Source organism: Sceloporus occidentalis, unplaced genomic scaffold (assembly GCF_023333645.1).
Source record: "Sceloporus occidentalis isolate IW3139 unplaced genomic scaffold, rSceOcc1.0.p SCAF_1, whole genome shotgun sequence".
NCBI lineage: Eukaryota > Metazoa > Chordata > Lepidosauria > Squamata > Phrynosomatidae > Sceloporus > Sceloporus occidentalis.
This window is the reverse complement of record NW_028316981.1, coordinates 101,124,424-101,137,156: the sequence shown is the minus strand read 5'-3', so window position 1 is coordinate 101,137,156 and position 12,733 is coordinate 101,124,424. Positions and strand designations below refer to the sequence as shown.

At 42.3% G+C, this 12,733-nt stretch overlaps 1 protein-coding gene across 4 annotated transcripts in view; it reads right to left on the bottom strand.

Annotated features, from left to right (window-relative positions):
- RAD50 (RAD50 double strand break repair protein) overlaps window positions 1-12,533 on the bottom strand; it is a 63,237-nt gene extending 50,704 nt beyond the window's left edge. For 2 of the 4 annotated variants that reach the window (XR_016281772.1, XM_089530769.1), the window contains exons 1-3: window positions 5,406-5,585; window positions 4,316-4,399; window positions 565-716 (exon numbers count right to left, since the gene is read on the bottom strand). Coding sequence is in view for 3 of the 4 variants with exons in the window: in XM_089530769.1 (XP_089386895.1) it covers window positions 565-716; window positions 4,316-4,399; window positions 5,406-5,534 (365 nt within the window). In the remaining variant the exon portion in view is untranslated. Of the gene's footprint in view, window positions 1-564; window positions 717-4,315; window positions 4,400-5,405; window positions 5,586-8,133; window positions 8,248-12,409 lie in introns of those variants that run through there. The other 2 variants (XM_089530749.1, XM_089530759.1) reach the window with 2 other exon arrangements.
- Window positions 12,534-12,733: the final 200 nt, after the last annotated feature.

Below are 12,733 nucleotides of genomic sequence, written 5' to 3'. Positions count from 1 at the left end.
GGAATAAATTCTTTTAGAACATGGACTCATAGCCCAAAAAACCCACAAAAAATATGTTAAAAGCATCCTCCCCAATTAAATCCTTCCCTTTAAAAAATGAAGATAAAATGTGAGCAAACTCATTTTTCACATTGTACATCATTTCTGATCACAAGACAGGTCTTTTAAAATATTAACCTTAGCTTCCAATAGTCTGGCTTTGAAGACTATGAATGAAAAAGAGACAGCCTTAACTCTGGTCTTAAATAACTGACACATTTTTTTTAAATCACTGATCTGTATGTATATCTAAAAGACTTGAGACACACGTATCTACAATTATCTTCAATATGAATATAATACCAGATTATATTTTCTTCATTGCTATGTAAAATGGAAAGAAGCATTATAATCATATTCACATTTATGATCATTTAAGAAACAATAGAAACAATTGAAACACAAAAAATTTTGTTTTGATATAATTACACTTGATTAACAGCAGAAGGAAGCAAGACAATATGCACAGGAAAACTCATATATGTAGATGCAACTGAAAATGTTTGTGTCTACCCACACACTCACTTTGTTCTGGTAATGACTCCTTCAAGGGTTTTAAACTCTGTTTTCTTTCCTTTTTGAGTGCACACCATGGATCTTTGAACAGCTACAAGCTCTCCATTAACATCACGAAACTGAAGACGAATTTGAGCTCTGACATCTGTTTCATTGGCAACCTTTAACAACAAAAGAATCAGTTTTGTAAAGTACTCTCCATGCAATCTAGTACAGTCACCATCATCACTTGTTCTCTAAAAAATGGATGTAAACAAAATGAATGTTCCCTTCAATGAAGGTAACAGACCTGAACGAAACAGAAATGAGCATATAGTTTTGCTTCTTTTTTACATTCATTGTAAATAGGCAAGAACTGATACATATTAATGCATCTCTAGTAAAACCCCTCACTAATGTTATGATTTCAACAAGACTCCTATACACTTAATTTACTTAAAATGTAATAAAATGCTAAATATAAAAAATCAAGCAAAAGCAGGGATTAACACATAAAATAATAATTAAGTTTAATGTTAGCTGAATTTTTAAAAATAATTTTAAGTTACTGCATAAAACCCAACAGGGAAATATTGCAAGGAAACATTTCCAGCCAAGTATTAAAACGGTTACAGTGCACCTAGGACAGTCCTTATACTGAGTCTCAGTACAGGTCTAGCTAGCTGAGTACCATCAACTCTGACCAGGAGCAGCTCTCCAAGATTTCAGGTGAGAACTCATACTTCACCCCATACAGAGGTCCCCAGTATTCCTTGGCTATTTTCCATCCAAGGATTAACCAAGCCTGACTCTACTGAGCTTCTAAAAACAGATGAGATACGGTGTTTTAAGGGTGGAATGGTAAGTCATATATAGCTCACTTCAGAAGGCAGGGAAACATGCAAGTGAGCCTCCTGTGATAATCTCAATGAGAGGGAAGAATATGTGAGAAGAACGTTTTGCCTCAGATAGTAGAACATAAGCTTTTATAAATCTTCAAAAATCAAAACTAGCACTATGAACTGGAAATAAAGAAGAAAGTAATGTAGATCTTTGGGGAATAGTATTATTATACAAGTTAAAGTTATTGTTTGTCTTTTTTCAACCAGCTGAGACAGTTTCTCCGCTTTCCTCATAGGCAGCTGTATGTAAACCACATTACAGTATTCAGCTTAGAAAAGGCACGGGTTATGGATGCAAGATTTTGATAATGAAAGGGATGTGATATTAGACAAAGCACAGGGGACCGGAAGCAGTTCTGGCCACAGTCACCATATAACATTCCAGCAACAGAATGAGGGCCAGAAGTATGCATAAGGTAAAGATCTGCTCATTTGGGGTGGTGAGGGGAAGCCATTCAACGATGTCTCATTTTAGGCTGCCACTTATGCTTAGTCTCTTACCTGGAGTAGGTTCCAATTAATGATCCTCACCAGGCCAATTATTGATTCCAGACAAATGCTGAACTAATTTTGTGAATTACGTACCATACTGTTATCCTTGAAAACATCTCTCTGTGCTTCCATGTTAATATTTAAAAAGTATAAGGAACTAATCAAACTGAGCCCTGCCAGAGTCAAAAGATTGTTAGCTGATGCAGTAAAAGACACACACAGTTTCAAAAGAATCAAGAGGGATCTTGCCTCCATCTATCAGTTTATCATGATCAAAGACATTTCCTTCATGAAACCACACAGATACAACAAAATGGATTGTGGGTAGAGGGGACCTCGTGCAAAATACTAGAGTTGGCCTATACTGATCTACTCTATGACCTCTACCAAGAATTGTATATTTGAAAGTGATTAACAATTTCTTATATTCAAATACCTTCTTTAGGGATGTCTCTGCTACAGCCTCTTTAGAAGAACCACATACATCAATCAGCATAAACAACTTGGCAAGCAATCATGAAATCCAGTATATATGGGAGGGGAGGTGTCATTTTTTTTTAACAGATTAAACAAAAGGCACATAGGAAAGGGTCTGGAGGCATGGATTGAAGACTACAGGGAGGGAGAGTACAAAAGTCTTCTAATACCCTCCCCCCCCCCCCCCCCCCCGGTTTTTGTAAGTACTGTGCACTATTTAGACACACACATATTTTCAAGTATTTCTCTCCCACTATAAAAAGAGGAGGGAGGGAAGAGCAAGAGAGAGATATACAAAAAAGATCTGATACACAAGGAAATGAATGTATAAGCAAAAATCTGCCTTATTCAGAGAGGTAGAAATAATCGAAACTGAAGATCCAGAGTTTACAGAGGTAGATCAGTGATGCTTACATGCACTGAAAATAACTGCATTTACTTGTATGTGTTTCTACTCTTCACTTCAATCTTGAAGAGTTTATAAAGCAGCTAAGATCCAAAATAACCAAATGCAGGCATCATTAAAAGAGAAGAAAACTAACAAGAGAAGGAGATGTTAAAACCACATTCAACAAGAGCCAGTAAGATGTTGACATGAAACAGTGGCGGGTTGCAAACCGCCATTTTGTACGTATTCACTACATATTAGGGTTAGGAAGGGGCGGTGCTTCCGCAGCCCCTAACCCTAGTACGTAGTGAATACGTACAAAATGGTGGTGGCCGTTCCGCACGTCGCGCAGCGCTTATGATGTCGCAAGTGTGCCATTGGCGCCTCGCGGCGTCATAACGGCGCCACAGGAAGAAGCTCCATTTTGGAGCTTCTTTTTTGCTCCACGAGAGAGTCGCGCGGTTTGGCTGCTGCGGCTCCCTTGCGGAGCAAACAGCAGTGCCGGCAGACTGCCGCAAAGCGGCGGTCTCTAACACACCAGTATCTCACAACCTTGGTGTTAATTTTTTTTTCAGATGTCTTCAATTTGACTCTGACTTATGCCAACCCTACCAAAATGTTTCCTTGGCAAGATTTATGCAGCGGGGGTTTGCCACTGCCTTCTTCTGAGTGTGTGTGTCTTGCTCAATGTCATCAAGTGGGTTTCTATGGCTGAGCAGGGATTTGGTTCCCCAGAATCATAATCCAACAACCTATCTCCCAAACTAAACAAATTTTTAAAAGTTCTTCTTTCACATAGTACTGAAAAGTCAGTTGTAATGGGACTATCTCAGTGAAATATACTTGAATATATAGTGGGCCCTTGGTATGCACTGCGGTTTGGTTCCAGGACCCCACCATGGATACCAAACTCCATGGATGTTCAAGTCCCATTGAATAGTAAAATGGTGTCCCTTAAACAAAATAGCAAAATCAAGATTTGCTTTTTAGAATTTATGTATTTTTTAATATTTTCAAGTCATGGATGGTTGAATCCATGACTAAATAACCCATGGACCTGGAGGGCTGACTGTATTGAACACATTAATAAGAACATTATTTTGTATAACTTACTGCAATATTTTTACTGCAAAACAATATTACAAAACAAAACCATACATTAATATTAAGATATATCAGAGCAATGATTACTCTTGCAAACAAACACATTCTCAAAAGGCTGTTTATAATTTATTCTACTTATTTTATTTAGTAATTTCATTTGTATACTGCGTTTCTGCTGTTTATAATCGAATGATGTGGTATTTTAATACACTCTCCTATTGTGGACAGAATCCATAACCATCAGGGTATATGTAAGGTATGCCACTTGTCATTTTCCTTCAAATAGGAAAATACAAATTCATTTATTACTACCTACAACATTTGTTATAGTGACAGAAAAGTCACTATCATGTTATTCCATTTGTTGGTAATTACTAGCAGTTCTCAAACTAGCAAGATCAATATTCTCAATACTTACTTTTGGATCATGGACAAATGAGTTTCCTTTAGTGCCAGGGGGGAAGTCCCCAGTGCAAATATACTTGAGACATTCTATGATTGTCTAATGGAAATGGAAACAAGTGTCAGTAATAAAACACAAACAGCTGGCGCTCTATTGTTTCCAGATAACGAGATTAAAACAACAACCACTATAATATAGACCCAGCTCACACTTTCTCAAGATCTCTTGCTTGTTTAACAGCATAATCACATGGTTTATTCATATGAACAAAGTTAATGTCAAAGAAGGAAGCTTCATTGAACTTTGCAGATCAGTCTCCACTAGCTGGATTTCAAAGCACACCAAACCCCCAGCCAATCTTGTCAGTTCTGCAAGTTCTTTCCTCCAGGTATTATGCTTTTGACATAAGCTAACTACACATGAGAGCTGTTAATCATTCAAGGCAGACAAATAAAGCAATGTATGGATTTTGTCTTTTGAAGAGATTCACACACATTTCTAGGAAGAAATTTCTCAACTTTTATAATTTTAAACATTTTGTAGCTGATGCATATGCAGATACACAAGACTCATCCAATCCAAGAGCCATTATAATCCAGTAGTTTACTTGGGCTGGCTGCAAAAGAGAACCAGTTCTGTTGAGCATGAGACAAATTAATCTGTGTTCTCTTAACAGAACTGTATCCCCACCAAGGGTGCATCTACACTGGTTGCTTAATCCAGGGCCAGTCAAGAGCTCTTGGTTTATCAACAATGGATTGGGACCCAATCCAGCTGTTCACTTATCAAAAGAACTGAAAGTCACTCTGAGATTTTTGGAAAACACAGGATTTAGTTTGAAGCAAAATCAGTTTAAGGGCCAGAAACTGTGGTATCTTGCTGCAAGTAGCTGTATGTTCTGAAGATGGCCAGCACTGGCTTTGGGATGAGTTCAGTGTTCCCCACCTTGGGTAAAAAAGCCCTGGGATCCAGTTTGAAAACTGAATTTTTATGCCCAGCAGGTCACATTTTGAAAACTAAAATTTGTTATTAATCACATGCCCATGCAATCCAATGTATGAAGACATATTTAACTAAAACAAAATTAAACACAATTGTGTCTCACCGTTTTTCCAGCACCATTAGGCCCCACCAAGATAGTTAAAGGATTAAAGAAAGTGATCACTTGCTTGTCCTTGTCCTCAACACCAAAGCTTCTCACCCCAAGGATGCTCATTTTATCTATTCGAGACATTTCTGAAGAAAATCCTTCTTCCAGGAGGCACTGGTTTGTATTTTAAATATCCTGCAAAACAACAGTTTAATAGAAAAACATAATACTGTATGCCATTTTCCCCTACTTCCCTTCCCGATAAAATAAATGAATCTGTAACTTGTTGAAAATCATATCAAATCACTAGCCAGTCAAATAGATTCTCAACATAATGGCAAATGTTTTCATTACAGAGACATACAGTTATTCAGCTGGTTTTGATTTCTGTTTGTAGGTACAGTGGCCATTTTATGCCCAGCATGAGAACATAGGTGGACAACTTGCAGAGTTTGGAGAGTATGCTCTGAACCCACGGGGGTCATATACTACACCAAATTCAGTAGTGTGGCAGTAGAAACTCACCCTTGTGCTTTTAAATTAGGGACATTGCTATTTTTAAAAGGTAAAATTGCTATTGTTACGCAAAACTGCAGGGGTTGGGGTTAGTTTGTTTGCTGCCTAAATGCTCACAAAATTTGCTTGCATGACAACATGTACAGTGACACATGGATAGGGAAATTCATGGATACTCATATCCCATTATATACAATAGTGTGGTAAAATGTTGTCCCCTATATAAAATGGCAAAATCAAGGCTTGATTTTTGGATACACACACACTCAACACTCAATATATATATTTGGAAGCCATGGATGGTTGAATCTGTGGATGCAGATTACGTGAATACAGAGTGCTGACTATATTTCTTGACATATTCTCATTTGATATCTTTCTCTCTTCACTTCTAGCTCTATCATTATCTGCCCAGGATACTTACTGAGCCATATGAAAGAGCATTCAGCTCATTCTTCTAGGGTGCTCATTATCACTGAACACAGTTATCATCTCTCAGCCTGTTAATTCTACATTTTCTGTTAAGCATTTCCTTGGTACCCAGTTCACATCTCCAACAGTAGAGAAAATAAAGTATATGTAATGGCATTTACCGTTATTTCTGGCATTTACATTTATTCATTTTTACACTTGCCCTCTCCTGCTGATTATTATTGTTATTATTGCTTATTTTATCCCACCACATTCACTGTCTCTTGTTGTTGTGTGCCCTAAGTCATTTTTTGACTTATAGCGACCCTAAAGAGAACCTGGAGGACCAGCGTGGTGTAGTGGTTTGAGTGTTGGACCATGACTCTGGAGATCAGGGTTCAAATCTCTGCTCAGCCATGAAACCCACTGGGTGACCCTGAACAAGTCACATACTCTCAGCCTCAGAGGAAGGCAATGGCACAAATCTTGCCAAGAAAACCCCGTAATAGGTTCACTTAAGGTTTACCATAAGTTGGAAATGACTTCAAGGCATACAGCAACAACAAAGAGAACCTGTCAGGGTTTTCTTGGCAAGTTTCTTCAGAGGAAGGTTGCTGTTGCCATCCTCTGAGGCTGAGAAAATGTGACTTACCCAAGGTCACTGAGTGGGATTTTATGCTTGAGTGGGGGATCAAACCCTGATCTCCAGAGTTGTAGTCGAACACTCAAACCACTACACTATACCAATTCTTTCAATGCCCATTATATTATACATTCCTTCAGAAAATACTTATTTTTCTGATTGTGTTAGTCTAAGCACTGCTATGTATCAGTGATTAGTAAGAAGCCAAAATAGTTGTTTCATTCCAAGTGCTTCAAGCTTCCAGGAGCAGCCTGTTAACGGTTTCACTTCAAACAATCCCACTAGCAGATCCCCAGCCCTCCAGAGCAATGGGGTGGGATGGTAATAAAAGTTTCAAGGGACAGTTTAGGTAGGTAATCCTGCATGGCAGGGGTTTGGACTGGATGGTCCTTGTAGTCTCTTCTATGATTCTCTTCCTCCATTCTGCAAACAAAATATCTTTTTGAGTGAGATGTCTTTCAAGGGAAACTTATGCTAGATCCAACCCATAGTCGCTCTATGAATGATAATTGAAGTTACAAGTTCTGATGAAAAGGATATTGGTATATGTAAATGTTCAGATGTGGTACTGGACAAGAGTGCTGAAGATACCGCGGATGGCCAAGAAGACAAATAAATAGGTCCTAGAACAGATTAAATCTGAACTCAACCTGGAAACCAGGATGACTAAATTGAGACTGTTGTACTTTGGCCATGTTATGAGAAAGCATGAATCATTAGAAAAGACAATGATGCGGGGAAAGGTAAAGGGCAGTGGAACCAGGGGAGGAATTCAGCCAGATGGTTAAGACTCGAACAGAGAGGTCATGGGCCTGGGCCTGCATAACATGAGCAGTTGAGGACAGGAAATCTTGGCAATATCTCATCCACACGATAACCATGAGTAGAAGTTAACCGAAGGCAGCTAAAAACAACAACAAATATTCAGGCGCTGCATCACTGGTGGGCTTCCAGATGTTATTAAATCTCAACTTCTCTTAACCAATATAGCTAAAGAAAATCAGGAGAAGCAGCCCAACATTTGGACAGACATAAAGTAAATAGCAGTCGCTCCCATTATGACTGTGTGAGTAGGGAGGCTAAAGCTGGATGTAAAATATGATAACCGTGCATTTACAGCACATTAATCATTCCTGATTGTCCCCACTGGAAATGATAAGCTGTCCTACCCACCTACCACCAAGTGATTTCAGTAACCACAGCTCAGCTGAGGAGCCCTGTAAAGAGGCTGAAGAAGGGCTGCCAGTGGAGTTCTTGACTTCAAGGAAAGCTTGGCCTCCGTCACATCTTACAGTTAATCTGAAATGAGCAGGACCATACTGTGAGGGGGAGGAAGGAAGAAAGGAAGGTGGAGGCAGGGGCATCACTGGGGCTGTGTGGAAGGTACAAGCTGTACCAGTTGACACACTAAGGGTGTGTGTGTGACACCACTGCTCCCCAAACATCTGCCTTTTGGCAGAAACAGGTTGTGGTGTTCACTTTTAAAACACTGGTGTGAGTGGGGCAAGGCTCAGGGAAAGGAGAGTCCCCCATTTTAAAAAAAAAATAGATTTGAAAATTTGATAAAAAAATTAAAAATGACATTCTTTCCAAATTTTCTTTAAAAACATCACATCTCACCAACTTTTCACTTTAGCCACATAAAGCAATATACAGCTGGCCCTCCATATCCACATTTTGTTTTGTTTTTATCCACGGATTCAAGCAATCACGGCTTGAAACTATTTTTAAAATATTTAAGTTCGAAAAAGCAAAGCTTGATTTTGCCATTTTATATAAAGGACACCATTTTACTGTGCCACTGTATTAAACGGGACTTGAATATCCATGGATTTTGGTAACCATGAGAGGTCCTGGAACTAAACCATAGTGATTACAAAGGGCCCACTGTACATGTAAATACATTTACAGACGTTATGTATTATACTGTGATTTAAAGGGTATAATTTTAATTTTGCTAGTTGTTTATGTCATGACTATTGCCACTGCATTCAGTGAGACAGTCTGCCCTTCTCTTACGCGGGGGAACCGTTCCGGATCACCCCGTGTAAAGGAAAAATACGGATGCTCAAGCCCCATGCAAATAAATGGGGTTCGTGCCCACGGAGGTGTGGTGGAGGCGCACGGGGCGCACGCCGTGGGAGCGCGTACCGTTGTTTCCTTCTGGCGTGTGCCTTCCTCACTTCCGTTGCGTCTTCTAGCATATGCTGGAATCTGCATAAAACGCGCCCGCGTATAACACGGGCGCACTGTATATGGGAATTGTAACTTATGAGTAACATTAGTGCAATAAAGATGACTAAGGATTCTGTACAGTGTGGCATGGTATGGGGTGGAGGCTATATAGGGGGAGTGACACCACATTGAGGGGATGTACTAACAGCCCCTAAGGGGCGGCATGCCCCTTCTTCAGTCGCATCGGGGCTGCAGCAACCTCGTGCCGCAGCCCCAGTCCAGCCTCTGGAGGGCGCAAAAAGGAGCCGCAAAACCCACCTCCTTTTTGCACCCTCCAAAGGGCACCATAGCTGTGGTGGTGCAGCTGTATGGCACCCCTTCAGTGCTGCATCACTTGGATGCAGCACCAGAGGGGCGTCATGATGCCATGCGCCATCTGGAGCGGCACACCTTGTCATGGCGCTCTGGTGGCATCGTCAAGGGTGTACATCATCTGGACGCAACGCCCTGACTCCACCCCCAGGCTGGCACTGGTCTTTAAAGGTTACCACACTTGGTGATACCAACCCCAGTAATGCCCGAGAGGAAAGGAGAGGTTGCTTCTCCCTCCTTTTTCTTCCAACAGTGCTCAGCCCAACCAATATCTCAGGCTATGGGGCTGGAGGAGGAGGAGGAAGTGGGGTGCATTTCTTGGGGTTCAGGGTTGCCAGCCACTCCTGCTGAAACTCCCTCTTTTCCACAAACTGGGGATGACCAGATGTCCTAAATGCAAAGGAGGACAAGCAACGTGACGAGGGGGCTCCTGGCCCTTTAGTATATAGTTTCTCCAGGGTGACCAGGCACCCTCCCTTTCCAGGACGTTTCCTCCATTTCAGCCTCCTGTCCAGGAGGAATTCCAAAATGCTCTCCATTTTGGGCTGGACTAAGAAGCACAGATTTATATGGGCCTGGACAGACAGGCCAAAAGAAAGCTGCTTCAGGTCACTTTGGAGGTATGCTGTTTAGATGTTGCATGTGCCCTAAGAGGCCGGAAGCCGCACCAAAGCCACATTCCAACCCTGAAGATGTGCAGCTTTGGTGCAGCCTCTGGCCTCTTAAGATGTGTGTGTCATTTAAACACCATGCCTCCAAAGTGACCTGAAGCAGCTTTATTTTGGCCTGTCTGTTCAAGCCCATAGGATTGTTTTTAGCTTTTATTTGGTCTTGACAGCCCTATGTTGCTCCCGTAAAAGGGAGCTGACATCTGGCATCCCCCAAGGCGCCATTCTATCCCCCATGCTATTTAACATTGACATGAAGCCGCTGGGAGAGATCATCTGGAAGCATGGAGCACGGTGTTATCAGTACACTGATGACACCCAGATCTATCTCTCCATGTCTCCGACTGATGTAGTGACTAAGGATGGCACCTCCCCTCTGGATGCCTGCCTGGGGTCAGTAATGGGCTGGATGAGGGAAAACAAACTCAAGCTGAATCCAGAGAAGACAGAGGTACTTGTGATAGGCAACCCATGCCCAGACAGGGAAGTTTGTCACCCTATCCTGGACGGTGTTACTCTTCCCCTAAAGGATAAAGTTCGCAGTTTGGGGGGTACTCCTGGACTCATCACTACAATTATCATCTCAAGTAGATGCGATGGCCAGGAGTGCCTGGTACCAGCGTCGGCTGATACGCCAACTGCGCCCCTGTCTGGACAGAAAGGACCTTGAAACTATACTACATGCACTGGTAACTTCTCGCTTGGATTTCTGCAACGCGCTCTACATGGGGCTACCTTTGTACCAGGTTCAGAAGCTGCAACTAGTGCAGAATGCTGCAGCCAGATTGATCACAGGTACCCCCAGATGGGACCATATAACACCTATTTCAAAATCTCTTCACTGGCTACCTATTAGCTTCCGGGTGCAATACAAAGTGTTGGTCGTTACCTATAAAGCCCTATATGGCTTGGGCCCGAGTTACTTAAGGGAGCGCCTCTCCCTACACAATCCGCCCCGCACCCTCAGAACAACGGAGAAACTTCTGCTTGATTGCCCCAGGGTAAAACTGGCAGCAACTCAACGGAGGGCTTACTCTTCGATAGCCCCTACTCTCTGGAATGCACTTCCAGAGAAGATCCGACTTTGCCCCACAATGGAAACCTTTAAGAGGGCATTAAAGACTCACCTCTTTCAAGTAGCTTTCCCCTCTGATTTAGTTTAGATAATGAACCCTCCTACCCATAATCTGTTGTTTTTAGCTATATGTACTTGCCCTGGGTTTTTATGCGATGTATTGGATGAATGTAATTGTGATTGCATTATTTTATTGGTCTGTACTGTGACATGTGTCACATAATTTTATCTAATTGTAAACCACTTTGATCTAGAGGAAAGGCGGTATATAAATAAAACTTTTATTCATTATTTACTGTTTATGTTTTGAGATGCCTGTGGCAAGGATGCTGGTCTACCGGAGGATCTCAAAACGTAGGGCACTCAAAACAAAATGGAGGACCTGACCAAATAAAAGATAAATATAAAAACGCTTGAAGGAATAAAATAAAAAAATAATTCAATTTTAAAAAATGCTTAAAGGAATGTACGTCCATGCTTCTTAGCCATGGTCAAAATGGAGGGCCTTTTGGGATCCCTCTTGGGGAAGGGGGGCACGTCTGGGAAAGGGAGGCCAATGTGGTCACTCTGGACACGAGGAAACATTGAGGCGGGGGATGTGGAGGCAGGAGCAGGGTGGGAAGGTGTCCTCCCCACCGCAATGGAGGACCAGGCACCCTGAAATGTAGGGCATGCAAGGGAAATGGAGGGCCTGAGCTGACCCGTGCTTCTTAGTCCTGCTCAAAATGGAGGATAGTTTGGAGAGGAGAAGGCTGAAAAGGAGGAGGTGTCCAGTCATGCTGGAGGGAAGCCATTTACTAAAGGGCCAGGAGAGGCTGCATCCACAATGGAGAGATAACCTGGTTTGGCAGCGCTTTAAGTCTTTGTCTGACTCTTTGCTATGGAATTCTGGGAGTTGGAGTTTGTTGCGGGGTCCAGAGCGGAGCAGAGCTCCGCTCTGGACCCCGCAACAAACTCCAACTCCCAGAATTCCATAGCCTTCAGACACAAAAGAGTTAAAACGGGGACAAACAGGGTTATCTCTCCAGTGTGGATGCAACCAGAGCGATGCGAGCAAGGGTTTTTCAAGAGCCCAGAGCGCGCACGCGCACAAGCACCCTTCCCTCCCTTCCCCCCCCCCCCCCTCTTCCTCTGCGCCAGCGCCGGTGCGCGCGATCACCCTGCAGCCGCTCTTTCGGGCCTCAGACTCAGCAGAGCCTCCTCTCGTCTCCGACTCCGAGGGATTTTGGCGCCCGGAGGAGCAGACGCCGCGCCACGTCGTCGACGTCATCACCGCTCGCCGTCGCCCCGCCCCCTCCCGCCATTATATAGAGATAGGAAAAACAAAGAAAGGATTCAGCCAGAGTTGTCCCCTCACAGACAAAGCACACGAATAATAACTCTCTCCCTACCTATATCTATAACATTTGTTTGAACCCCACAGTGAGAGACAGGGGGGATGTAGCCCTTGAAAGAGAAATGATATATATAAAAATTATATATA